The sequence below is a fragment of the Pygocentrus nattereri genome, chromosome 18 (genome assembly GCF_015220715.1).
Source record: "Pygocentrus nattereri isolate fPygNat1 chromosome 18, fPygNat1.pri, whole genome shotgun sequence".
Taxonomy (NCBI): domain Eukaryota; kingdom Metazoa; phylum Chordata; class Actinopteri; order Characiformes; family Serrasalmidae; genus Pygocentrus; species Pygocentrus nattereri.
In genome coordinates, this window is record NC_051228.1 from 5,696,769 (window position 1) to 5,724,060 (window position 27,292).

Below are 27,292 nucleotides of genomic sequence, written 5' to 3' on the forward strand. Positions count from 1 at the left end.
CTTCCCCCTACATAGTGCACTAGATAGGTCTTAAAATGATGCCTACTGCACCCTCATATAGCGCATTATACAGGGAGCAGTGGCGGTTTGAGATTCAGCCCTGATCCTGGTTTTGGAAGCCAACATCTCTGCATGGTTTGAAGTATCTCTCTGCGGAGCCCCGCTGGTGACATCCTGTATGAATAAAAATAATGCCTGGCCACGACTTAGTAAAGCGGGGGGAGGAGATCATTGAGTCGTAGCCACGACTTAGTAAAGCGTGGGAACGAGATCCTAACGCGTGGCCACGACTTAGTAAGCGTCGATCTCGTTCCCACGCCTTACCAAGTCATGGCCGTGACTTAATCATCTCATTAAAATCATCGGTCATTAAAGCAGCGCCCAGTGACCAGCTCATATCTGTGGTGTGTGTAATCAATTATCATGACGTCATTATTAATAGGCAATAATAACGAATAATAACAGTGAACGTTCCCATTAAATCACATCTAAGTTACAGTTAAAAGGCTGTGAGGGGCTGAGCTCTGTGAGCTCTGTGGACCGTTGGGTAAACTGAGCCCGCTCGCAATTGGTCACATCCATGTGACGTGATCGCCTAACCCCGCCCCTCCTGCCCAGCCCCCGTTTCGTAAGAGCAGGAAGGCGCTGCTGTAAACAGGCAGGACAGCTCGTCAGCCCGCCGGCCGGCCTCGTGAGTGGAAGCCTCGTCCCGGTTTTCATGTCCAGCTTTCTGGCTTTTTGTAAGTCACATTTGCAGCTGTTGTTTTGCGCAGACGCTGTACAGTTGGCTCTTAAAGTCGCACGCAGCTGATTAGAGCTGGGCGGTGTATCCATCAGTATCGTGATAGATTTTGTTACGTCATGCTTTTCTGATCGTATCGTGGACATCATCAGACTTTCCAACTGCATGTTTGAGAGAGAGCGTAGTCAGTCTTGTTTAATCACATTTAGTGCACTCGTGTTGATGTGATAGTATTTTTGTAAACGTGGCTCTACTTTTTCTCTTTCAAATTATCAGACGTCAGAAAAAACCTAATATTGTGACACATCGCGTATCGTGAAGAGTAACTGAAGTGTTGTGATTTACAGTTTTGCCACATCGCCCAGCTGTGCAACTGATGCGGCTCTGGGAAATGCTGAAATGTCCAACGTGCAGCTACGGAAGTCCAGAGAGGCCATGAGCTGTTGCTATGATTTTCTGGTTTGTTATCTTGAGATAGTGAGTTATTTACCTTGTGATCTCAAGATAACCACTTTGTTGTCTCTCGATCCCAAGATAACCACTTTGTTATCTTGAGATAACAAGTTCATTATTTTGAGATCACAAGACAGTTAACTCATTATCGCAAGATAAGAAATTTGTTAAACTGAGACTTTGTTATCTCTAGATCACAAGATAACCACTTTGTTGTCTCTCAATCCCAAGATAACCACTTTGTTATCTTGAGATAACAAGTTCATTATTTTGAGATCACAAGACAGTTAACTCATTATCGCAAGATAACAAATTTGTTAAACTGAGACCACACGACTGGTAACTCGTTAGCACAAGATAACAGGTTTGTTATCTTGAGATCATAAGACAGTTTACTCATTATCTCAGGATAACATGTTTGTTATCTTGATTACAAGACAGGTAACTCATCATCTCAAGATAGCAATTTTGTTATCTTGAGATCACAAGATAGTTATCTTGTAATCTCAGTATAACAGTCCTGTCCGGAAATCCATACGCAGCTGATGCGAGTTTGTTTTCTTCTGTTCAGGCAAAGCATGAAGCACAAGTGCATTCACTGGTTCCGCAAAGGCCTTCGCCTGCACGACAACCCTGCTTTAAAGGCCGCCTTACATGACTGCGAACACATCTATCCCATCTTCATACTGGACCCCTGGTTCCCCAAGAACGCACAAGTGGGCATCAACAGATGGCGATTCCTAGTGGAAGCCCTCAAAGACCTGGATTCAAGCCTGAAGAAGCTCAAGTCCAGGTTAGGAAAGCAAAGCAAGCAAATTTAGTAAAGGTTAGGGGTGGGAGAAAAAAATCGATTCAACATTATATCACGATACTTTGGGTGAAAAAAATAGTATTGAAGCAAAGAAACCAGGTATCAGTATATTTAGCTCTTAATATTTTTATTAGGGTTTTTTCAGTAGTGATGCACCGATGTGGGAAATCTGGGCTGATGGAAATATTTTTCTGATATTTTTCACATGCATACGTCGATGTTAATCATGTTTACATTTGCTGTTGCGTATTACACAGCTATCCGCTGATAAATATGTGATTTGAATAACCTTGGCCATTCTTAGTTTTAAGATCCCAGAGACCTGAATCCATGTTTTTCATCTTGTCGGGTTAATGTTGCTCTTGTTGGCACAAAATGTTATAAATAATATTCCAACGTCCATGAAATGGCCAGTGTTATTTTCCAAACGTTCCCCTTGTTGATAACTGTTGTAAACTGGCCAGTCCTATTTTTGAGTAAAGCTTGTATAAGCTGTATCCTCTGATGTAACTTGTCCCATCCACACAGCTGTAATAAAACCAACAATTTGGTGTTCACCAACAATCTTCAACTCTCTGTTGACTCAGAAGACCTTGCAGAGGGAAAGCAAACCACCAAGCGAAAGCTAACCAGTTGTGTTCAGTTGTGTACCAGCTGAGAGTGTTGGACAGTGGGCTGTCAGTCAAGCATGCTGATTAGAATATTGGGACCATGTCCAGTATTGTGGTGATATTGTTTAATGAGGCCCACCACTAGTACCTATCTGCTGGGGTCTGGTTGCACTTAAAATTCACAAGTTGTGTTGATCCTTCTAGGCTTTTCGTGGTCAGAGGTGTGCCCAGAGATGTTTTTCCAAAGCTCTTTAAGGAGTGGAAAGTTACACGGTTAACCTTTGAGGTCGACACGGAGCCTTACAGTCAAATACGGGACAAAGAAGTGATGGACTTGGCCAAGCAGCATGGCGTAGAGGTCATTACTAAGATTTCCCACACTCTCTACAACATTGAAAGGTAATCAGTGGTCAGACTCTGTGCTTTTAGGATGTTACTAATGTCAGTAGAACATGGACAATGTACTGAGTTTTATTGTGTCCCTGTTCCATTAACAGAATCATTGAGGAGAATAATGGAAAGCCTCCTTTGACCTACGTTCGCTTCCAGACTGTTGTAAAAGCCATTGGTACACCTAAAAGACCAGTACCTGCCCCAACCAGAGAGGACATGAAAGGTAGAACCTCTTTCAATTAGTTATGCCCTATCTTTGCATACATTTGTTTATTAATGTATCCAGAATATACAACACAACTTCCCATCACTTAAAAATGAAGGTGGCAGAAAAAGTTCTCAGCAGAACCACTTTTGGTCCCATTAAAAATGATTTTGGGAAATGGTTCTTTAGAAAACCATGTTTTGGAAAAACCACATAACGGAATGGTTCATGAAAGAATCCTTAAATTGATAGAGAACCTGCATCATGTGGAGGTTCTTTATACCATTACAAGTTTCTTCAGACTCAGACATCTCATTCACAAACATGTTTTAGGGAACTTGCATTAGTTCCCCAAAGAACCATTTGTATTGTTCTTTGACACAAAATGTGATGTATGGTTATTTGTTCTTAATTTGGTTCCATCCAGGTATTTTGACCCCGAGCTCAGACAAACATGATGAGAATTATGGAATACCAACGCTGAAGGAGCTTGGCCAGGATTCGTCAACGTTAGGGCCAGATCTTTATCCAGGAGGAGAGCAGGAATCTCTGCGCAGACTGGAAGAATACATGCAGCGAACGGTAATTCCCTAAAGTACGCACCCACTCGAAGAACCATCTATTACAGGCTAAGCTCTCTAGAATTTCATTACAAACACCCCCACTCTGCCCCCACCCCTCAATAGACCTCAGTCCAGCAAATCTGCTTCCTCTGCAAATCCAAGTCACAGAAGACTGAAGGCCTGACTCAAGCGTTTAATGAAGTGTATGGTGTTTGCAGGGCTGGGTGTGCAGTTTTGAGAAACCCCAGACGTCCCCCAATGCCCTGAGCCCCAGCACCACTGTCCTCAGCCCATACGTCAAATTTGGCTGCCTGTCTGCACGCACATTCTGGTGGGGCCTTGCTGAGGTCTACCAAGGGGTGAGTTAGTAACATTTAATATGATGATCTTAATTAGGAATCTTATCTTACAGCATCTTATCTCACAAATGGTCATTGGGCGGAAGGCAGGAAACACCCTGGACAGGTCACCAGTCCATCGCAGGGCAGACAGACAGACAGACATAGTCACTCACACCTAGGGGCCATTTAGCATGTCCAGATGGCCGGACTGCATGTCTGTGGACTGTGGGAGGAAACTTGAACAGACACAGGGAGAACATGCAAACTCCACACAGAACGGACCCTGGTTGCCTGGCCGGGGAATCGAACCCAGACCCTTCCTGCTACCCGCTGCGTCACCATGCCGCCTGCATTTTATGTGAAGTTCTGAAATCATAACCTACTCAAAGTGGACAATAAACTGTAACCTGGCGGGTGACCATAGGCACACAGCTGAAACGCGTACACGTACTAAAAAATAATGTTAAAAATGTACTTACATTAGCCAGTAGCCGACAACGTTGACTGCAAAAGTAGAGCACCGCTGCACACTGAGCTGGCGTGGTTGTAATTAAGGTAGAACTAACACAGCTGTTATTCTAAGCACGAAAACACAGGGTACATTCAGTGCTGCAGGTTGATGACAACTCTACACTGAGTGTCCTTATGTTATGATGTGCATAAAAAGGTGGCATTTCTTTGCAGAGGAAGCACTCTGCACCCCCAGTCTCCTTGCATGGCCAGCTGCTGTGGAGAGAGTTCTTCTACACGGCAGCTGTTGGCATCCCAAACTTCAGCAAAATGGAAGGCAACCCAAACTGCGTGCAGGTGGACTGGGACAGCAATCCAGAACATCTGGCTGCATGGAAGGAGGCAAGTTAAATGAACTAAAATTGGTGAAACTGCCCATGATATCCTGTATTTCATTGTATGGTATTTGTGTTGTATAATGTACTGATGCATAATTAATCAGTAACATCTTCATATTACCTACTCCTGAATTACATCACATGAAGTCTGATATTTATAGACAAGAACCTTAACTCCATCTGTGTTAATTCAGGCGCGCACAGGCTTTCCCTTTATTGATGCTATAATGACGCAGCTGCGGCAAGAGGGCTGGATCCATCACCTGGCCAGACACGCAGTGGCCTGCTTCCTGACCCGAGGAGACCTTTGGATTAGCTGGGAGGAGGGTCAAAAGGTCCGTTTTTGAAATAAAGCAATTTACAAGACATTGATACTCTTTATTAGTTATATTGTCGCTGTCCAAATAAAAGGATCTTCGGCATGGTGAGTTTAAAGGAGAGGCCAAAAATGTTTTTACTTTCAATGTAAAGCGATTTTATTGCAAGCAATTCTGGAGCATTTATGTTGATTCATTTATCATGAAATTGTCACACAGTAGCTGCAGCCTAATAATCCGTTAATGTTCCGACTAATAGCTCAATTGGAATAGAATATGTCCATGTAAACCCCTCTACCAGAATATACTAGTCCGATTGAGACCATTCAGAATACAATTTCTATCTGAGGGAACGAGGTGGGTAATCCTGTCAATAATCAGTTAAATAGAAGAATAATATCAGTGTAAACTCCTGTATCCGATTACATTCCCTATCGGAAGGTTTAAGCCCGTTCTGCATGCGCGTCGCGTCACAGTGAAAGTTTATAACGTTGAACATGGCGGAGCAGAAACTGGTCTGCAGAGGAGACGAAGTATCTGCTCTGATCTTTAAAAGACGGCGGTGGGACGGACGTCCAGCTTGTGTGTCTCAGACCACGACGTCTTCCTCTCGGCCTTCTTTAATAAGGACATGCGAAGGACGTTTTCCTGAGTCTGACGTCATTTTAAAGCAGTTAAAAACACAAGCACTGCTCACTGCTGCTCATCTCACTCTGACTCTATGTATACGTGCCATTTTGGATCTGATTACTTGTAGTGAACTTGTAAACGAAGATTTTCCATCAGATTGTTGAGTGAGCATAAACACCTCCATCTTAATCTAGAATCTGAATGTATTCAGTTGGATTGGCAAAAGTCTTTGTAGGTAAAAATAGACACTAAAGAGCAGCTGCTGGGTTTAAATAATAGAAAAAGTAGAAAAGTCAAATAAAATGGAGAAACATGTTTTTCTTTGGACAGCGACAATGTTAGTACACATACATTCTTACAAATAGAGGTGCCAAACAAGATTCTTTGTAATGATACCACAGAGGAACCTAAAGGGAACCTTCCCACTTTTGTAAATAAGATGTGTGAGAGTAAAGAACCTTTCGTGGGAAGTTGTGGAAAGGTTCTTCACCTTAGTTACGTAAAGGTTAAATTAAGGCCAAGAGCTGTTTAGGAACCTTATTAAGAGTGTACTGTACTTATGTAGAAGTCAAAGGTTTTTTTTTTTGGATAATGGCTATTTCTCCAGGTGTTTGAAGAGTTATTGCTGGACGCTGACTGGTCACTGAACGCAGGGAACTGGCAGTGGCTCTCGGCCAGTGCTTTCTTTCACCAGTACTTCAGAGTCTACTCCCCCATCGCCTTCGGGAAGAAGACTGACAAAAACGGCGACTACATCAAGTAAGAATCTGTTTCATATATCTTTAATGTAAATATAACTAAAGAAGGACATTTTCTGCTGAAATGGTTTGATATCAACAGCAAAAAACACATTTCAAACTAAAATTTGACAAACTTTTTGATTTGAGTGTCTCTGTACTTTAGTTATGTTTATTATTTTTTTTAATAAATTATTGAACATTCCATTTTGTCAGTACCAAAACAATTAAAACACTACCCAAACTTTACCAAATGTTTCAGTAGTGACAATTTTAGCTCATTTTAAGCAGAACTTTCAGTACATGACTAGCAAACACAGCTTTGAACAGCTGTACACACACAAAATCATAAGATTTTTCATTAAACCGCAAAAAAGTTTGTTTAATTGTAGAAAATCTGTTTCGGTAGTGATGATTCTTAATGTTTCGCACTGGTTTTCAGACTTTGGGACACATTTGCTTCAAAACAATGGGATCTAACTGCTCACCATGTGGCCATGAGGGACAGGGATGCAGCCTCACTTCCTGCAGGGGCGTGGCTAAAACTGTGTTTCAGTAGTGACAGGAAATGTGGGACAGCATTTTTTGAGTAAACGTTTTTTGTTGTTGTTCAAAAATGATTAAACTAATAATAAAGCTAAATATCTAAACTTTACTAAAATAAATCAAAAGTCATCTTAAAAAAAAAAAGAAGTATTTTCACAAGTGTAGATTTAGGGGTCAGGGTGGGGACAAAGTCATCTCTACAGAAAGTATTGATTTTATAAAGAATGATGATTTTGTATATTATTTAGCTGATTATTTTGTCTATTAATGTTTTGGGTTTTAATAATAATAATAATAGATCATAGTGTATTCCTTTTTGTATTTAAATCTGATTTGGTCCAAAAATAATGGTCTCATTTTTCATTCATCAGGGTACAAACAATGTAAATGTTCCCTCAAAGCTCCAGCAGTGGTTCTAAGGTCTGATTGTGGACCTTAAATCAGGTTCTCCAGGTGAAAAGTTGGTATTTGTACATTTTTCATAACCGAATGTCTTAAAACAGAGCAGTAGAATCAAAGCCTTGAGGCGAGGCGAGGCGGGGTGTGTGGAGTCAGTCCAGCTTAGAACACATCATTTCAGTGGATTATGGTTCAGTTATATTCCCTGACTAAAGGCACTGAGATGGAGCCTTGAGGGTCCCATCCCAGTGACGAGGGGCACTGCCCCAGTGCCAGTTTAGTACCTTTATGTCTGAGACTAAGAATGATTACTTCACTGTTTTGCTATGGTTTTGATGAGCGCTCATATAAAAGCTTGGAACGTTGCGCTTCGTTAGTCAGCCGACACTCAAACTGTTTTGTCCTGGTCAAGTAACGTTTGGGTCTCCTCCACCCCAACGATACCGCACACGTTGTGGTCTCGGTGGGCTACGTTAACCCATAACCCCCTTCTCTGCATCTCGTTCCTGTAAATGTAATGAGAAAGTGAAATATTACAGACTTGTAATATTAATTATTAACTGCATAATGAACACTTCATATGCACAATATGTGAAAATGATCTTTCAGGAAATTCCTCCCAGTCTTGAAGAAATTCCCACCCGAGTACATATACGAACCGTGGAAAGCACCAAAGAGCGTCCAGCAGCAAGCAGGGTGCATTGTGGGAAAAGACTACCCCCGTCCTATAGTGGACCATGATGTCGTCAGCAAGAGAAACATTCAGAGGATGAAGGCAGCGTACGCGAAGCGCCACGGAGACCCCAGCAGCAGCCAGACTGAGAGCAAAGGTGAACTTCACAGCAGTACTGGCTGTAGGGAACGTGTTAAAGGGCCCGTATCACGGAAAACGAATGGTCTTCACAATTTTGGGCAACACAGTACAGTTCATAAGGCTACATGACACCTACATCAGCCTGTCATGACAACGGACATAACCCTACATAGATGTTTATTCATGCTTATTCCAGTAGGTGTCATCGGTCATAAATGCTACTTTGATCAAAATTGGCAACTTTTAACCTTTAGAGCAAATTACGCCTATCCTAATAAGCATTAAGCGGGTTTCTTCAATAGTTCAGTCGTTTTATGTGGGTTTGTGATAAATTTGTGTTATAACTAACGTTATATTTTAAGCTTTAGGCTGAAACAAACTTTCGGTTGATCGCATATGAAGATCCACAGAGTGAATATTACACAAACTACAGCTGATGTGGCCTGGATAGGCTAATAGCTCAGTTAACTTGCCCTTAATACAGGGGCTTTATGTAGACTTACTCACTAGCCACTTTATTATTGCTAGTAAAAGGCTGGACCCCCTTTTGTCTTCAGAACTGTCTTAATTCTTCATGTCAGACTTTCAACAAGGTGTTGGAAACGTTCCTCAGAGATTCTGGTTGGTTATTTGAGTTCCTGTTGTCTTTCTATCATCTGGAACCAGTCTGCCCATTCTCCTCTGACCTCTCACATCAACAAGGCATTTTCGTCCACACAACTGACCGCTCACTGGATGTTTCCTCTTTTTCGGACCGTTCTCTGTGAACCCTAGAGATGGTTGTGTGTGAAAATCCCAGTAGATCAGCAGTTTCTGAAATACTCAGACCAGCCCGTCTGGCACCAACAACCACGCCACGTTCAAAGTCCCTTAAATCCCCTTTCTTCCCCGTTCTGATGCTCGGTCTGCACTTCAGCAAGTTGTCTTGACCACCTCTACAGGCCTAAATGCACTGAGTTGCAGCCGTGTGATTGGCTGATTAGCTGTCTGTGTTAACAAGCAACTGAACAGGCTACACCAGTTAAGCTCCACCCATTCTGTCTGAAGCTATAAGGAGCGTTTCAAACGGGACTACTTTTTTGAAGGAAGCGCCATACAAGGCAGCCAATCAGAACAGAGGGCATTTACATATTAGTTTTAAAGGTACAGTAACAAAAACAGCCACCTGAACTCTGAAAGTAATGCAACAATGAATTATGACTGTTTTCATGGACAAAGCCTCACAAACGTTGCTGGTGCAGCTCGGGGGGAAAAATAAAAAGCAGGAAAATTGTAGAATTGTGGGCTTTTAATATAGATATTGTCACATTTTCCATATAATCAAACTGTTTTCAGTTGATTTTGTTTTGCTTTCTTTTTCTACAGGACAGAAACGCAAATCAGCATCCATCAAGGAAATGTTCACAAAGAAGGCAAAGAAATAAATCACCAGTTTGAGGACTGTGGGTCGGATTTCACGCCGTTACAGCTTTTCTTAGTTTACAAAGGCTATTTGTAATGTTTGGTACAGACTTTTATACACATCCGCTGTACTTAATCCAGCACAAAATACTCAGAAGCTGAAAGTTCTGTCCTCTTAGAAATGCCATTATTATAAAGACCTCGATTTCCACTGCAAAGTCTATTACAAGTTATTTCAATTAAAGTGTGAACCCCCAGAAAATGAGGAATAACATGGAAACAGATCATTACACAGATAAAAATGCAGCTCTAATGAAGTTCCTGCTACGCTTTGTTCTTCCACACCAACGAACAGCCTGTTTAAAGCAATACATTACATTACATAAACTAACGGCGTGCATAATCAGTAACGAGGAAAACTTCTCATTCATCCTGAATGATTAATGTGGTTATTACGCACACAAATTCCATAATATTAGATTTCGCTCTCCTGCTTTACAATCTTGGACAGTTCTTCAGCATTTATGACCAGAAAAAACAAGTGTATTTGATTGAATATGCTGGTCTTGCCTCTGCTAACTAGGGAGTGCAACACCAAGTTATATAAGACATAATAAAGGACGCGTGCATATCGCTGCCGTCAGAACATTTTTGTCATTTTTCACTTTTTGACACGATTTGAAAACGCCTGTTGTCCTTTACATCGTGTCCAAACTTTGTGATGATTGGACCAAAAGAAATGGCCAAAAATGATTTGGAAAAAATTCTGGTTCCATTGACTTACATTAAAAGTAAAGTAGGTTTTTCCTTCTCCTGTAAAGTGACCATTTTGGAGATTTTCTTCCAACAACAGTGATAAACAAACCTGAAATGCTTCATTATACCTGAGCGCTCCAGTTAAATCCTCCACTATACACAGCGCAAAACGTCAGAGACCACCCTTCATTTATTTAATCTCCAGCCAAACAGAAAAATGAGTAACTTGTACTGAACAGCCGGTTTTGGACAGAAGTGGTGGTCTCTGACTTTTGCACAGTATGTTTACAGTCACTGGCTTGTAGCTGCGCAACTGTTCAGCCCCCTTTACCTCATCCTTCAGTGAAAGGGACCCCCACAAAACCTCTGTGTGTTGAGCTTCTCAGAACAGCAGTGACATGGTAGTGTGATTAGGGCTGGTACACACAGTAAACCTAAGTGCACTTATATGTAGGTGTTTCTGATAAAATGGCCAGTGATTGTAGCAGCAGTGTAACTCATTGATCTACAGGGGATGGTTTAACTGTATTTATAATGAGTTTGGCTTGATTTCTGCTCACCTGTCTGGCTGAAAAATGAATTAAATTAAAATAAATGCATTGATCTGAAGGTGACATCTCAAGTGCTTTCATTCTAATAATTCTAATAATATTCAATAATGTCTAGAATATTTTTTCCCCTAAATAAAAATCTAATAAAAGCTATTTTTAAACACAAAAACTATTCCTTGGTTTATATCCTACCACTGTATAAATAGTCCCAGTTTTATTTATGTACTCACTCAGGCAAAGGCTACACCAGCTTCCTCCAAGACACATGAAGCTCCACCGCATCTTTTGAAACGGCGGCTAATGCAACATCATTGGACCTCGATGCGCTTGGAGGAGAACATTAACTGCTAATTTGATGTCAGTGGTCTCTGTGACGTCTATAAGAACGTCTGAGGGAACCTCGAGAAATTCTGGGCGAAATGGGGATGGGAGCAAAGTGCGTGTGAAATTTCTAGACAACGCTTCGTGAAGGTGGACCTGTGGCATCACCAGGAACTGAACTTGTGATTTTAGTTCTACAGCCCTACAGTCCATATATTATATATTCATATAACTGTATATAAATTATTGAGAATTGAGTTCTGGTCAAATTTGAGATGTTATGATGCACTGAATCACTTCCCAAAGATTTATAATCATTGTTGAGAGGTAAGAGAAAGTCTCAGCAGACACTTCTGCTGTAGTGAATCCAGCTTGGAACAGACGTCCATGTGCATCACCTCCTCTCTTGGGTCCAATATACTGGCCGTCATTAACCACTGCCTTTAATTTCGTCCTTCTTCCTCACACTATGTTCCTCTCCAGTATAGGCTCATGGTACAGGATGCGTTTAAAGTCAAACGCGCTGAGGTCAATGGTCTGGAAGCCTCCGTCCAGAATGAGCTCGACCACGGCGCGGCCGACGGCGGGGGACTGCTGGAGCCCGTGGCCGCTGAACCCTGTGACGAAGAACATGTTGTTGACCAGAGGGTGGGTGCCCACAATGGCGTTCTGATCGAACGTGTTGTAGTCGTAATATCCCGCCCACGCTCCTGACACCTGGAAAATGACCAACCGTTAGATGCATCTACTGTGTAAGAGCAGAAGTCCTGAGGTGACCACTGGGCTCAGGGGTGACCATCTGCTATGACAAGTAATGAAAACATCCTCCACGCTCACCTTCAGGCACTCAAAGGGAGGAAGTCGATGGCACAGGAGCGGCCACACTTTGTCGTGAAAGAAATCGTGGTCCACGTCCAGGTTACTGACGTCTGGTTCCTCCGTCTGCCACAGGGAAACGACCAAACAAACACCTCGGTTAAGACACTCTAGTACAGATGAACTTGACAGGAGTCTAAGCTCCGCCCACTGTCGTGTCGGGGCTGCTGTAACACATCTGACCAGATCACGAAGCGTAAGGAACTGAATCTGATGTGTTGGAACAAATCGAACACAGAAACACAGAGAGGGAACTTTCAGACACAAAGGAAGGAAGGAACAGATGAACAAATGAAGGGAAGAATATTGGCACAAAAGGAGGAACAAAAGAAGTGAGGAATGATGGAAAGAGGGAAGGAAGTAAAGAAAGAGGTGAGCCAAAGAAAGAACAAAGAAAAGAATGAATGGACAAATGAACAATTAAAACAGGAAAGAGCAAAAGGAAGGAAAGTAGGAAAGAAAGGAAGAGAGGACAGAAGGAATAGATGAATAAATGAAGGGAAGAACACTGGCACAAAAGGAGGAACAAAAGAAGTGAGGAATGAAAGAGGCAAACAAAGAAAAGAAAGGAAGTAAAGAAGGAAATGAAAGAATGATGGAAAGAATGAAGTAGAGAGTTAAGGAAGGAACAAATTAAGAAAAACAAAAACAAAAGGATGGAAAGTAGAAAAGAAACGGAGGAAGGAACAAACGAAGGAAAGAAAATGATGGGAGGAAGAGGCAAATAAAGGAAAAAAGGGACAAAATGAAGAAAGAAAGAATGAGCTAGAGAAGTAATGAAGGAAAAAAGAACAAGGAAAGGAAGGAAGAAAAGGGGAGGAAGGAATAAATGAACAAATGATAGAAGGAAGGAAGGAAGCAAGCAATGCCAGAAGGAGTAAGGAACAAAGAAAAGAATGAGGGAAGGAAGGACAGGAAAGAATGAAAGGAAGGGAAGGGAGAAAGAAACGGAGAAAAGAAAAAAAGGAAGAAAGGAATGAAGGAAAGGGAAGGAAGGAGGGAGGGTAGGACAGAATGAAAGGAAGGGGAGAGTAAAAAAAAGATGAGCAAAAAGAAAGAAAGGGGAGGAATATCTGAAGGAAGGGAAAGGGAAAGAATGAAGGAAGAAAGAATTGAGGAAAGAGTAATCAAATGAAGGAAAGAATGAGGGAAGGAGGGAACAAATATACAGACGAAGGAAAGTAAAAGGGAAGGAAGAGATGAGTGAAAGAAGAAAGTACGTACATCATAAACCAAGTAAAAAAACGAAACACGACTTGCTTCATTTTATTATTCTAATCTACACGAATGAATAACTGATGGTGTAAATGAATATTCATATGGATTTGAATAACCACGCCCACACCTCCTCTGGAGACATCCCCGTGATGTAATTTCCTCCGAGACCCTCTCGTCTTAAGTAAAATCCGGAGTAGTCGATCAAAAATGGACACTCCAGGCCCGGACCGTCTGGACAGTGCACCACATAAACAAACCTGCGGGACAACAGTCCAAATTAATATAACAGCATCATTAAATAAGGTGACCAGTGCAAATGGTTCGAAATTAACTGGGGGGGGGGGGTTTGAACGTTTTGTTGAAAATTAGTGAACACGCCCTCTACAGGCAACATGCTAAAATATGGCATTGGTCTGCTGACTATAGTGGACAGTTTCTATGTATATGCCAAGTTTAACATGTTGGAAAAATTAGAATAATATTCAATAATGCCCAGAATAGGGTTAGGGTTTTTTTTCCCAAAATAAAAGTCTAACACTATTCCTTCATTTATGTCCTACCACTGTATAAATAGTCCCTCCGGTTCTATTTATGTACTCACAGTATTTCCCTCCCTAATATAGTCGCATCCAGTTCCACCTGCTAGTTAGGTCTCCCTCTATCACACAATGCTACCAAGCTACCAAGATCATTTGTGGACAGTTTCTATGTATCTGCCAAGTTTAACACGTTGGAAAAAATATAAACATCTATAAACAAGAGTGACATAGCTTTTTTACAGGCCTCGTTTTCTTGTTTTGGGCCCCCCCACCCCACACAAGTATGTTATACTCAGCAAATAAACAGAAACTCTATGTTAAAATGTGTGTTTTCTGTTTAAAAAATAAATAAATAATTTAAAAAAAAAATGGAACTTGAGCGCCCAAACTTTTGCACAGAACTGTATGCATTACAGTTACATTATTTCTGAAGGCATTTTCACAAAGAAAATAATAGGCCTCACAATATTTAGTTTTGCAGAAGCGAAGAGTTTAAGAAGGAACAGGAGGACGAATCAAACAGAAGAAGACGTGATGACGTCACGGCGCCCTCACATTCAACCAGCTACTCGTCGCTATGCAGTTCACTAGGCCTGTCACGGTCATTTGATCGCCTAGCCGCAATTATTTGAGATGATCGCAATTATTTAAACTAACTGCGAACATTTTCCACAGTCATTATTAGGCTGCAAGCAAAGTGAACTGGGGGACTGTGTAACGGCAAATAAGTGCAATGCATTATGCATTAATGCAAAGTAAATGCCTTCGTTGCAACACATCGTGGTCCTTCTGAAAAACAAAAAAGCTTCAGTTTTCACACCAACATGTTCAGAGGGCAGCGCTGGATCTCATTTCTTGTTGCCAGTTTGTTGTTTTTAGCACGCAAGCCGGCAAAACGACGGTTCCTTACAGGTTCGCTCTCATGAAGAACATCTGGCTTTACTAAAGCCTACGTCTAATTCTGTGTAGCAGCCGTGTGAGAGCATCAGTACTGATTCAGCAGTACAACCAGGGAGCGTGTTTACATGCACTCAATCCGATTTCTTCCATATTCGGATTTCTGCAGTTATCGGTTTATTCGAGTGGTCGTGTAAACAGCACGCTCTGATTTCTTAGATCGAAGTAAGGTCTGGAAATCCGAGTAAGAAATCTGACGAAGAGGCTGAATTTTAGCTCAGTAATCAGATTTCTCGGTGGTGATGAATTACCTCACATTAGATGGGTAAGGTCAGCGTTTCTAGAGCAGTAAACAGGGAGGGAAGATTTCGAGCCTGTAAACAACAACCAGTGTATAGAAACTGTGTAAACCCCAGGATGTCACGATCATGACATTTCAGCTTCAACAACTGCAACCATTCGACTTTTTTTGTTTATTGTTTAGAACTTTTAAAATATAAGCCTAAAGTGGTCATATTGGCTGGAGAGCCACCATACTTGCTAGCTGTGGTCACCTAGTAGCTAAACACCGAGATAACACTGTCATATTGCGCACCCCTAATACTAAGTATCCTGAAGATCATGTGTGGTGTGTTCTTACCTCTTTCTGGGTTCCACAGGTAACGGAATGCCAGCCATAGTTTGCTTTGGTCCGTGTCCGATACCGAGCATGTCAGCAATTTTCCCAGAACTGGCGCCTGCTGCATTGACCACTACTGCACACTCCACAGGCTGGTACTCCAAACTGTTGGGCATCCGCACCTATTAGAGCACGAGTTCATTATACGTTCAAATTCTCTGTTGGGGCAGTCGTGGGTAGGGAGCTGGCCCTGTGACCAGAAGGTTGCCGGTTCGATCCCCAGCGCCGACAGTCCATGACTGAGGTGACCTTGAGCAAGACACCTAACCCCCAATTACTCCCCAGGCACCGTGGATAGGGCTGCCCACCGCTCCGGGTAAGTGTGCTCACTGCCCCCTAGTGTGTGTGTGTGTTCACTAGTGTGTATGTGGTGTTTTACTTCACAGATGGGTTAAATGCGGCGGTGAAATTTTCCCGTTGTGGGACTAATAAGAGTCACTTATGGCTCACCTTAAACTTCTAGTGGAAAAGTCTTGAGCAACTACAAAAAAGCATTTGACACTAGTGCTGAGTGACAGTGATAAAATTCTATACTCATGATATTTTCAGATAATATTTAAGGCAGCATTAATAAAGTCAATGAACACATGCTTCCAGAGTGCTGCTCTATTCTAAGAGGTCAGAGCAATTATGACAATATACACTGTTACTGTGATAAATTACACCGAAATTACTCCTTGTTTCTCCGCTCATTGTCCACTTTATCAGCTCCACTTACTGTATAGCTGCTCTCTGTAGTTCTACAGTTACAGACTGTAGTCCATCTGTTTCTCTGATACTCTGTTACCCTGTTCTTCAGTGGTCAGGACCCCCATGGACCCTCACAGAGCAGGTACTATTTGGGTGGTGGGTCATTCTCAGCACTGCAGTAACACTGACATGGTGGTGGTGTGTTAGTGTGTGTTGCGCTGGTCTGAATGGATCAGACACAGCAGGGCTGTTTTGTTGTTTTCTTGTCTTAAAATGATGCCAAACTGATTTCTACACAGCACTGTAAATGGTAAATGTGCCCCTGACAGAAAGCACACTTCCAGGAAGACTGGAAAAAGAAAAAAAAAAGAGAGAAACCCCCCAAAAAAACAGTTCTTTCAAAACTGACATGCATTGCAGTTAACTTAGAGCCTCTAAAGTGCACAAAACAGCCCACTGTTTTATGGATATCATGGACATCTTGCGCATGACCTACCAAATTTATCACCAAAATTTAAAAAAGCAATATCGATATCACAATATATCAATATAGTCGGTATATCGCCAAGCTTTTGTTTGACAGTGCAGTTTAAACCAAATGACCAAAGCTTTGAATAAAAAAATAAATTAATAAAAAAAAGACAAATATGCAAACTCACGTCAACATATTTGATCCTTTTGATGTTTACAAAGTCTCCATCGGTGGTTTCTGCTTTCTGTGAGGAACATCTGAACCCTAATACACGAAAAAAGAATTAGTGCTGAAATTTACTGACCAGCCCGACTTGACCCATCAATATCTACAATAATGTTGAAAAGTTTGACTTATTGATAAATTATTATTTTATGGGCATAAATAACCATCAACAAAACTGCAAATGAACCAAAGTTAGTCAATGGTCGCATGTTAAGGGATAAATTTCGTCATAATTAAAGGTCTGAGATGTAAACAGAGTCGTTCAGAGTGGTTTGGTGTGAAATGCTCTGTTGTAGAGAAACTTACTGAGTCAGAATCGTTCACAGCGGTGGTGATGGGAACCGGACGTCCAGCTCTAAAAGCTCCCTCACAAGTTCATACATGAAATGGCTATGAATTCTGTGCCTGATGTCTAACCCGTTGTTTTATGATGGTTATGTGATCATGTTTTGCCTTAAAATGTATTTTAATCCAGTTATTTTGATCCATCATGGTGGAGGGATACATGCAGGGTGCTTCACCACAAAGTCCTGGGCTGGAGGTTAGGGAACCAGACTCGTGACCGGAAGGTCGCCGGTTTGATCCCCAGAGCCGACAGCATGTGACTGAGTTGTCCTTGAGCAAGACACCTAACCCCCAACTGCTCCCCGGCCGCTGCGGATTGGGCTGGTGTGCTCACTGCCCCCTAGTGTGTGTGTGTGTTCACTAGTGTGTATGTGGTGTTTCACTTCACGGATGGGTTAAATGCGGAGGTGGAATTTCCCCATTGTGGGACTAATAAGGGTCTCTTAATCTTAAAAAGCCCCCTTTTTCTACAATGAACCACTTCACATCAAAACACTCTGAATGAATATATTACACCTCAAGGACTGAATTATTTAGAAATGTTTAAAAATGGTTGGAATTCCCCTTTAAGGGGCACCTAAAACAGCTTAAAGTCAATATGATAATAAAGCATCCATAATATAACATTAACAGTGACGAGGTGCAACGTATGAATGTATCTAGCAGAGTACAAGGAACTGAATTACTATCAAGGTTATGCACTTAACAGCACATACGAGCAGCAAACCTTGAATACAGGAACAGATCAAATGTTATAAACCAGTTCATAAAAAGGTATTAAAAATCTTTTACGGTATATTTTAAGTATTTTAGGAACAATGCGAACCTATCTGAAGATAACATACAGTAGATTTAATCACCACTTTTCAAATATGAGGCACTCTGAATATTCATATTATTAATATTACATAATTCTTGATGTTTTACGGCTTCTGAACCATTTTGGAATCACCTACAGCTTATTATTCTATTCTAAGACCACCTCCTTGTTTCTACACTCATTGTCCATTTTATCAGCTCCACTTACTGTATAGCTGCACTTTGTAGTTCTACAGTTACAGACTGTAGTCCAGCGTTTAAAAACTCCAGCAGCTCTGCTCTCTCTGATCCACTCATACCAGCACAACACACACTAACACACCACGACCACGTCAGTGTTACCGCAGTGGTGAGAATGAACCACCACCCAAATAGTACCTGCTCTGTGAGGGTCCATGGGGGTCCTGACCACTGAAGAACAGGGTAACAGAGTATCAGAGAAACAGATGGACTACAGTCTGTAACTGTAGAACTACAGAGTGCAGCTATACAGTAAGTGGAGCTGATAAAGTGGACAATGAGTGTAGAAACGAGGAGGTGGTCATGATGTTACGCCTGATTGGTGAGTTTTTATAGTTAGATGTTTTTTTAATGTTCTCTGTGGAAGACGTGTTAACTTGTTGACACTTGCAGTATCATAAATCCAGCACCGGTTAATTTGCACAAAACAGATACCAAATCCAGTAATGAGTCACCAAGCAAATCATAAAACAGTGTCACACTGTTCTGTTGTTATCCTGTTACTCATGCATTACATCCACAAGAAGGACGTTAAGTTAACCTGTGACTTCTCCAAAGCACTGATAGACTCCCATAGACATGGCCTTGCATCTGAACGCGTTCAGCAGCGTCCAGGGGTCGAACCAGCCTTCGTTCTCCAGCCCTAAACAACACAGAGCAGTCAGTATACTCTCCATTTGAACATGATCCAATCCTGTTCAACGGATAATCATTCGCTGATTTAATATCCAGTCAAAACCGCCAAGTACACGTTATTCATTTTCAGGAGATCTTTGAGGAGATAAGATAAGAAAATCCACCTGCACAAGGAAGGAGAAAGTCAAAGAAAAATATGTGGGAAAAAAACAAGACTTTCCAAAGCTGCAGTTCCAAAAATGATTAAAAGTTGGGGAAATGTGACTCCTAACAACCACCTGGAAGACCTGGTAGACCCTATCAGGTAAACAGCACTTAAAGCTTCCATCTCTAAGAGAGAGGAGAACATCAAGCTGCTTCAGATGTGAAAACATCCACAGGTGGTTCTGTCCATCCACTGTGAGAAGACCACTAAGCGCTATGGGTCTGAAAGGATGTGTAGCTGATCAAGAAGAACCTCACTGAGAAAAGGAGACGGACACACAAAACAAAGAAGCTGAACAACGGACTGACCGCCCCAGAGTCCAGACCTCAGTACCACTGAATGGGTTTGATAACTTCAGAAAGTCAACCAGCTTCTAAGACTGAACTTTGGAGGAGTGTCTGCAGATACTTAGAGGAACTGAAAGTGAGTCTCCTGAAAAGAATGGAAGCTGGAATGAAGGTAAAGAGTGAGACACTATATACTGAAAAAAAAACATATCATATTTTGTTGTCTTTGTAATTTTCTGTTAAATATGAAAAATGAACACCTTTGAATTTCACGGCCGTTTTGACGGTAAATAAATGAAGAGCGCTCTTTGACATTTGCACAGTTCTGTGTGTTTCACCAATAAATATCATTTCTCCATAAAGTTCTATAAATACATAATCAGTCAACACACACGTCAAAGGCTAAACATAAAAGAAAACAAGAGACCAACCATAAGAGGCCAGGGCAATTCCATCTGTATTTATCCAAGGAAACCTGTCCTTAAGCTGGGTTGGTGACAAGAGGATGACTTTTGCCCCAAGATCTCTGGAACAGAAAGAACAACAAACAAATAAAAAGCAGCTTCTTTATACGTTCAGCAGCCAAAAGTATATCAATAGCTCAAAAGTATTCAGACAGATTATAAGAACAGTTTGATGGAAAATCGAAGTTGCACATTTTCCCCCTTAAATGTATCTGATGTATCTATAAAAACATGTTTGGTGCGCTGCTCTGTGGGCGACCCTGCCCGTCTGCAGTGACCGCAGGGGAGGGGAAAGTTCAGCTCCTCACTGCTGGGCTTTAGATACATTTAGGGCATCATACGCCTTCAAAGAGGGGGGCAATTATTTAATATCACCCCCCACTCATTCTTCAGTGATATGAAGCCGAAGTCAGATATTCTCCAGATTCTTGTCTGAATGTTCCTGCTTGTTTAAATGGAGCAGCAGTTACGATGCCTGAGGCACCAGAATGAAACTGCCGCACCATTTAAGGTGGACTGGGAAGTTATTAGATATTTCATGCTTGTTATGAAGAAACGGACCATAATACACTGAAGCACCATTAAACTATACGACATATACTGACTGCTCTGTGTTGTTTAGGGCTGGAGAACGAAGGCCGGACCCCTGGACGCTGCTGAACACGTTCAGACGCAAGGCCATGTCTATGGGAGTCTATCAGTGCTTTGGAGAAGTCCGTTTTTACCCCTACCTCTTGTTTTCCGAGTGTCGGCCTAACCCCTTGGAACTGAGCTACAATGGTAGTGGTTGAAATCTTCCTCTATGAAATGGGACCCTCATATAAAAAGAGCATCACTTCATTAACAGCCAACAGCGCCGCTCCGTAGCAGCTGAAAGAAGCTTGCCTTTGGATCGTATAGTTCTCCTCCATGATAGGCGCCACATCTGGGCTTGCCAGGAATAGGTAACCTGAATGGTTGAACTGCAAATCAACAGGATCTTCATTCACCACCCCGAGATGATCCTACGAAGATAGAGCAGGTTTTATATCAGATATTCATGACCAAACACACAGCAAAGCTTAACAATGTGTCACTCTGCGGATTACGTTTATATTCTTCAAGAAATCAGCGGAGGCCAAGGAGAGCAGGATGTTCTCTTTGAGGGAGAACTGCTGCCGGATGCCTCCGCAGGACAGCACAGAGGAGGCTTGAGAGTACTGAAAACAAGAGGAAAGAGAAATCAACATGAATTCCATCCAAATTCATCTAGAATGGCATGGATTTGGAAAGAACCTCAAGGCAGATAATGTTCCAAAATTCCTTCCCTGTGATAAAATCCCAGTAACGCACAGCTTCAAGTGGCTTACTGGTTATATAAAACAGCAGCCAACATAAAATACGATAAAATACACACTTTGTCAGAAATTATTTAATAACATAATTATTCTGGGAAGAAATGTAGTTCCTTTAGAGTATGGTGTTGTTACCAAGCAACCTTAGGCCGCTAAATGGGGAGAGCGTCCGGTCGCCCATCGCCGGAAATTGCACTCATTTCAGGAACTTTTTGAATAAACATATGATGTCACAGCACTGTACAAAAACTTTAGCTTTATAAGTACTTTTTGCTCACCAAATTACCATCGAGTCTTATTTAGCACCAATCCAGCTGTGCCCCTCTTTTCACACTGGGGCTGAATCTCAAACGCTTCCCTGCTCCCTACATAGTGCACTACGTAGGACTTTAAATACTGGATGCTGCAGCCAAACAGTGCAAAATACAGCTAAGAAATTTGGGACTCAGACACATCCACACTCGATAAATGATGCACTGTTTGGCTGTAGAGGCTAGAATACCTAAACTTTCCTAGCTAACTTTGGGATTCAGCCTGGGTTTGAGTGAAACACAGACATTTGAAGTGTGTGAGACACTCAAAGACATTTTTATACTTTCATACTGTTGTTTTACAGTGAATTATACTGTAAATTCTTCAATTCAAGCCTGTGATATTAATGACTGAGTTGTTTAGGCTGTTAGCTGACCAGCCTGGTTCTAGTTAAGAACATAAGTGGTCAGCCGCTCAGTTTAAACACAAAACAGGTTCTTATTTTATCGGTACACTCAGTGCTCCATGCGAGCAGCATAAGAGTCAAAGATTATTCCATTAACAGCACGAGGCTCTTATTGTGCTGTGGCGCAGCAACACAGAGTTCAGTTTGTGTAAGGTGGTCGTAGGAGTGAGCATATGGTGGATTTTACAATGGCTTGCTCAGCCAATCAGATTTTAGGACCGGAGCTATTCATTTTTGTTGTTGGTGCAATTTATTACTGTAATGTACCAAAAATTCATAATACAAGTGATTCTAAATTTCATAAACATAAGCTGAACCTGTAATAATACACAAAGAGCAGCTGCCACTTACGGTGGGGTCCTTCTCAACCACCAGCACTCTCACTCCATCTCGGACCTTCTCTTTCTTCTTGAGCCAGTAGGCGACTGACCAGCCCATCACTCCGCCTCCCACTATGACGATGTCTGCCCGCTCCGGCGGCAGGCCTTTGGTCACCTGGATGGGGCTCCAGTCGCTGCCGGGCATCGCTGCGGCCGCTTTCTCTCGGAACGCTTTAAACTGACTCTCCAAGTCTGCATTCACAGAAACACACACTGACTGCATGTCTAAAGAGAACACGCATGCAGTGGTCACTTTAATAGTCCGAGATTTAACTCCTCAAACGGACATACAAATGTCCACTTTCTAGGCTTTCGGATTGAGCATGGGCATCTTCAGCTAACAGAGATACCTGTCGTTTACACTTATGTGGAACATGTTAAGAAAAAAAGCCTTTTTTAAAGGTTAAAGCAAAACATTTTAAACTGACACTGCCTTTAAAGGGAAATGCCACCAAGTTTTCAAAATTTCTGCATAAATCAATCACTGAAAGCTGAACAAGGTCATTCAGAGTGGTTTGATGCAAAACGATCCGTTCTAGAGAAATGACCAACTCTGAATCATCCACAGCGGTGGTGATAGGAACCAGACGTCTGAAGAGTTTATTGGCTCTGAAAGCTCCCTCACAGAAAGTTATTACATAAAATGGTAAGATCTATGCTGCCTCATGCCTGAGCCTCATTTGTACTATAGTTCTGAGAAGGTTTGGCTAAAAACAAACTTTCAACCCCTGGGTCCCCTCACCACTACTGCACTTCACATACTTTACAGTGGTGGTGATAGGAACCAGGGGTCAACATGTCTACAACACAAACACAACCATTTTATTTACTGTTCAAACTACCAGTGAACCTACATGAGTCTTGAGTACCAACGTACTGGGACTTCTTTGAAGCTCTAACAGCTTCCACTCTTCTGGGACTCTTTCTACAGGATTTTGGAAAGTGTCTGTGGGAATTTTTGCGCATTCATCCAGAAAAGCATTTGTGAGGTCAGACACTGATGCTGGACAAGAGGTTCTGGCTCGCAGTCTTCGCTCTAATTCATCCCAAAGGTGTCTGATGGGGTTGAGATCAGGGTTCTGTGAGGGCCAGTCAAGTTCTTCCACACCAAACTCATCAGCCAGGCCTTTATGGACCTTGCTTTGTGCACTGGGGTTCAGTCATGCTGGAACAGAAAAAGGTACTTCCCCAAACCGTTCCCACAAAGTTGGAAGCATAGAATTGTCTAAAATGTCTTTGTCATTAAGAATTCCCTTCACTGGAACTGAGGTGTTCTAAGTCAACCCCTGAAACACAACTCCATAGCATCATCCCTCCTCCACCAAACTTTACAGCTGGCAAAGCGCAGTCAGTTAGGTAATGTTCGTCTGGCATTCGCCAAACCCAGACTCGTCCATCAGACTGACAGATATAAACGCATGATTCATGACTCCACAGAATGCATTTGCACTTACACCAGTATATACTATATATATATATATATATATATATATATATATATATATATATATATGCACACACACACAAAAGCTTGACCATGGTGATTTTCTAAGTTAAAACATGTAATTTTACCTGTGTAATTCAAATTTATGCATGTACTATAATGTTCCTATATAATTCCTTACACTATAATATTAACAGTAAACTATAGGAATTGTCTGAACTGTCTGAACTGACTAGGAGACTCTTACAGGACTCTTGTGGAAATCCCAGCAGGATTACTACAGATATTTCTCTTTAATAAGGGTTGATACAGATATTTATATGCACTAGTCCAACACATCCACAGGTCACCGACAGTGAAAATAATTCATCAGAGTGGATTGTAGACACAATCTTTATCTATAAATGAGTAAACAAGACTACTTTGCTGCCTTTTTACCAGGACTTAGCAAATATGACAATATATATGGTTATCATTATAAATTATATCACCGTACAACACATGCCTTTCCTTATAACACACATGCTTTTCTTTATAACACACATGCTTTTCTTTATAACACACCTGCCTTTCCTTATAACACACATGCTTTTCTTTATAACTCACGTTTTTCCTTATAACACACATGCTTTTCTTTATAACACACATGCTTTTCTTTATAACTCACGTTTTTCCTTATAACACACATGCTTTTCTTTATAACACACGTTTTTCCTTATAACACACATGCTTTTCTTTATAACACACATGCTTTTCCTTATAACACACATGCTTTTCCTTATAACACACATGCCTTTCCTTATAACACACATGCCTTTCCTTATAACACACATGCTTTTCTTTATAACACACGTTTTTCCTTATAACACACATGCTTTTCTTTATAACACACATGCCTTTCCTTATAACACACATGCCTTTCTTTATAACACACATGCCTTTCCTTATAACACACATGCCTTTCCTTATAACACACATGCCTTTCTTTATAACACACATGCTTTTCCTTATAACACACATGCTTTTCCTTATAACACACATGCTTTTCTTTATAACACACATGCTTTTCTTTATAACACACATGCTTGTCTTTATAACACACCTGCTTTTCCTTATAACACACATCCTTTTCCTTATAACACACCTGCTTTTCTTTATAACACACATGCTTTTCTTTATAACACACATGCAGTCTTTGTAACACACATGCTTTTCTTTATAACACACATGCTTTTCTTTATAACACACATCCTTTTATTTATAACACACATGCTTTTCTTTATAACACACATGCTTGTCTTTATAACACACATGCTTTTCTTTATAACACACATGCTTTTCTTTATAACACACATGCCTTTCCTTATAACACACATGCTTTTCTTTATAACACACCTGCCTTTCCTTATAACACACATGCTTTTCCTTATAACACACATGCCTTTCCTTATAACACACATGCCTTTCCTTATAACACACATGCCTTTCCTTATAACACACATGCTTTTCTTTATAACACACGTTTTTCCTTATAACACACATGCTTTTCTTTATAACACACATGCCTTTCCTTATAACACACATGCCTTTCTTTATAACACACATCCTTTTCCTTATAACACACATGCTTTTCCTTATAACACACATGCTTTTCTTTATAACACACATGCTTTTCCTTATAACACACATGCTTTTCTTTATAACACACATGCTTTTCCTTATAACACACATGCTTTTCTTTATAACACACATGCTTTTCTTTATAACACACATGCTTGTCTTTATAACACACATGCTTTTCTTTATAACACACATGCTTTTCTTTATAACACACATGCTTTTCTTTATAACACACATGCTTTTCTTTATAACACACATGCCTTTCCTTATAACACACATGCTTTTCTTTATAACACACCTGCCTTTCCTTATAACACACATGCCTTTCCTTATAACACACATGCTTTTCTTTATAACACACATCCTTTTCCTTATAACACACATGCTTTTCTTTATAACACACATGCTTTTCTTTATAACACACGTGCAGTCTTTATAACACACATGCTTTTCTTTATAACACACGTGCAGTCTTTATAACACACATGCTTTTCTTTATAACACACGTGCAGTCTTTATAACACACATGCAGTCTTTATAACACACATCCTTTTCCTTATAACACACATGCAGTCTTTATAACACACATGCTTTTCCTTATAACACACATGCTTTTCTTTATAACACACATGCTTTTCTTTATAACACACGTGCAGTCTTTATAACACACATGCTTTTCTTTATAACACACATGCAGTCTTTATAACACACATCCTTTTCCTTATAACACACATGCAGTCTTTATAACACACATGCTTTTCCTTATAACACACATGCTTTTCTTTATAACACACCTGCTTTTCTTTATAACACACATGCAGTCTTTATAACACACATCCTTTTTTCCTTCTAAAACTGAGACCAACTGCATGTTTCATTATAAACAGAGCAAACTCAGCCCAGTTTAACTGAACACTGTAAGCCAAACACTGAATACAAATAACTATTCATATTAATATACACACTATATCTTTAACTCTTATTTAAAAAAGAAATATCCTGACGTCACGTGAACATTTATTGACGTATCGCGATATCATAAGTTCGTAACATCGCCCACCTCCACTTTCTACATCTTTCAAATCGCTGCAAAGCTGGAAAACAGCGTGTCAGCACCTGCACACGGGGCCGAAACCGGCTTCTTCTTCGAGTTTTCCCGTTCCACCTTAAGTGGTGCAGCAGTTACAGTCTGGCAGCACCATTTAAGGTGGACCGGCGAAGGTCGAAGAAGAAGCGGACTCGTCCGCTTTACCGAGTCCGGCTAACGTTAGCCACGCTAACTCACCCTGGAAGAAGTCTTTCCGTGCGGCGGCGCTGGTGCTGAAGCCGCAGCGGTGCAGGACTGCCTGTCTGAGCGGCAGGGCTCTGTGCGCGGCCCCGCTGAGGCCCCGGAGCGCTCGGTACCACCTCATCCTCCCTTTACTCGGCTATCGGCGCCCGGGACGGAGCCGCTCCGCTACCATCCACACTCACCGGGGATACCGCGCAGCCGCACACGAGGCCCGCGGAGCCCCGCCCCGCCCCGCCCCCTCCCCGTCAGCCAATCAGAGACACGGTGGGATGTTAAAGGGACAGTCCACCGATTTGTTGTAGATAAACTTACTGATTTCTTTCCAGCGGCGGCGACAAGAACCAGAGCTCACAACACAAATATAGTCATTTCAGTTACTGTCCAAACCCAAAAGTGAACCAATGAGATCTTATATGTGATGCTGATGATGGGAAAACAGCGGTGAAGTTTTCTTTGGGGACTCCCTGCCATGAA

The 27,292-nt window shown here is 41.4% G+C and overlaps 2 protein-coding genes across 4 annotated transcripts; one reads left to right on the forward strand and one right to left on the reverse strand.

The window, feature by feature from the left end:
* Positions 1-618: 618 nt before the first annotated feature.
* Positions 619-11,170, forward strand: cry5 (cryptochrome circadian regulator 5). Of its 3 annotated transcripts, XM_037547367.1 has the most exons (12): positions 642-740; positions 1,090-1,201; positions 1,767-1,988; positions 2,822-3,016; positions 3,115-3,233; positions 3,643-3,797; positions 3,997-4,137; positions 4,804-4,971; positions 5,162-5,302; positions 6,522-6,673; positions 8,206-8,426; positions 9,776-11,170. In XM_037547367.1, the coding sequence occupies exons 2-12, from the start codon at positions 1,191-1,193 to the stop codon at positions 9,832-9,834; spliced, it is 1,584 nt and encodes a 527-aa protein (XP_037403264.1). In that variant the 5' UTR covers positions 642-740; positions 1,090-1,190; the 3' UTR covers positions 9,835-11,170. The 3 variants fall into 3 exon arrangements, with proteins under 3 accessions (XP_037403266.1, XP_037403267.1, XP_037403264.1); XM_037547369.1 differs by lacking the exon at positions 1,090-1,201 and having other exon boundaries at positions 619-740; XM_037547370.1 differs by lacking the exon at positions 8,206-8,426 and having other exon boundaries at positions 641-740.
* Positions 10,628-27,004, reverse strand: foxred1 (FAD-dependent oxidoreductase domain containing 1). Its single transcript, XM_017707713.2, has 11 exons — positions 26,813-27,004; positions 22,435-22,655; positions 21,120-21,230; positions 20,917-21,035; positions 19,999-20,093; positions 18,981-19,082; positions 16,998-17,074; positions 15,610-15,770; positions 13,661-13,790; positions 12,277-12,381; positions 10,628-12,156 (listed from the first exon to the last, which is right to left on the reverse strand). Exons 1-11 carry the CDS (start codon positions 26,937-26,939, stop codon positions 11,902-11,904), a joined length of 1,503 nt encoding a protein of 500 aa, XP_017563202.2. The 5' UTR covers positions 26,940-27,004; the 3' UTR covers positions 10,628-11,901.
* Between the last annotated feature and the right edge of the window lie 288 nt (positions 27,005-27,292).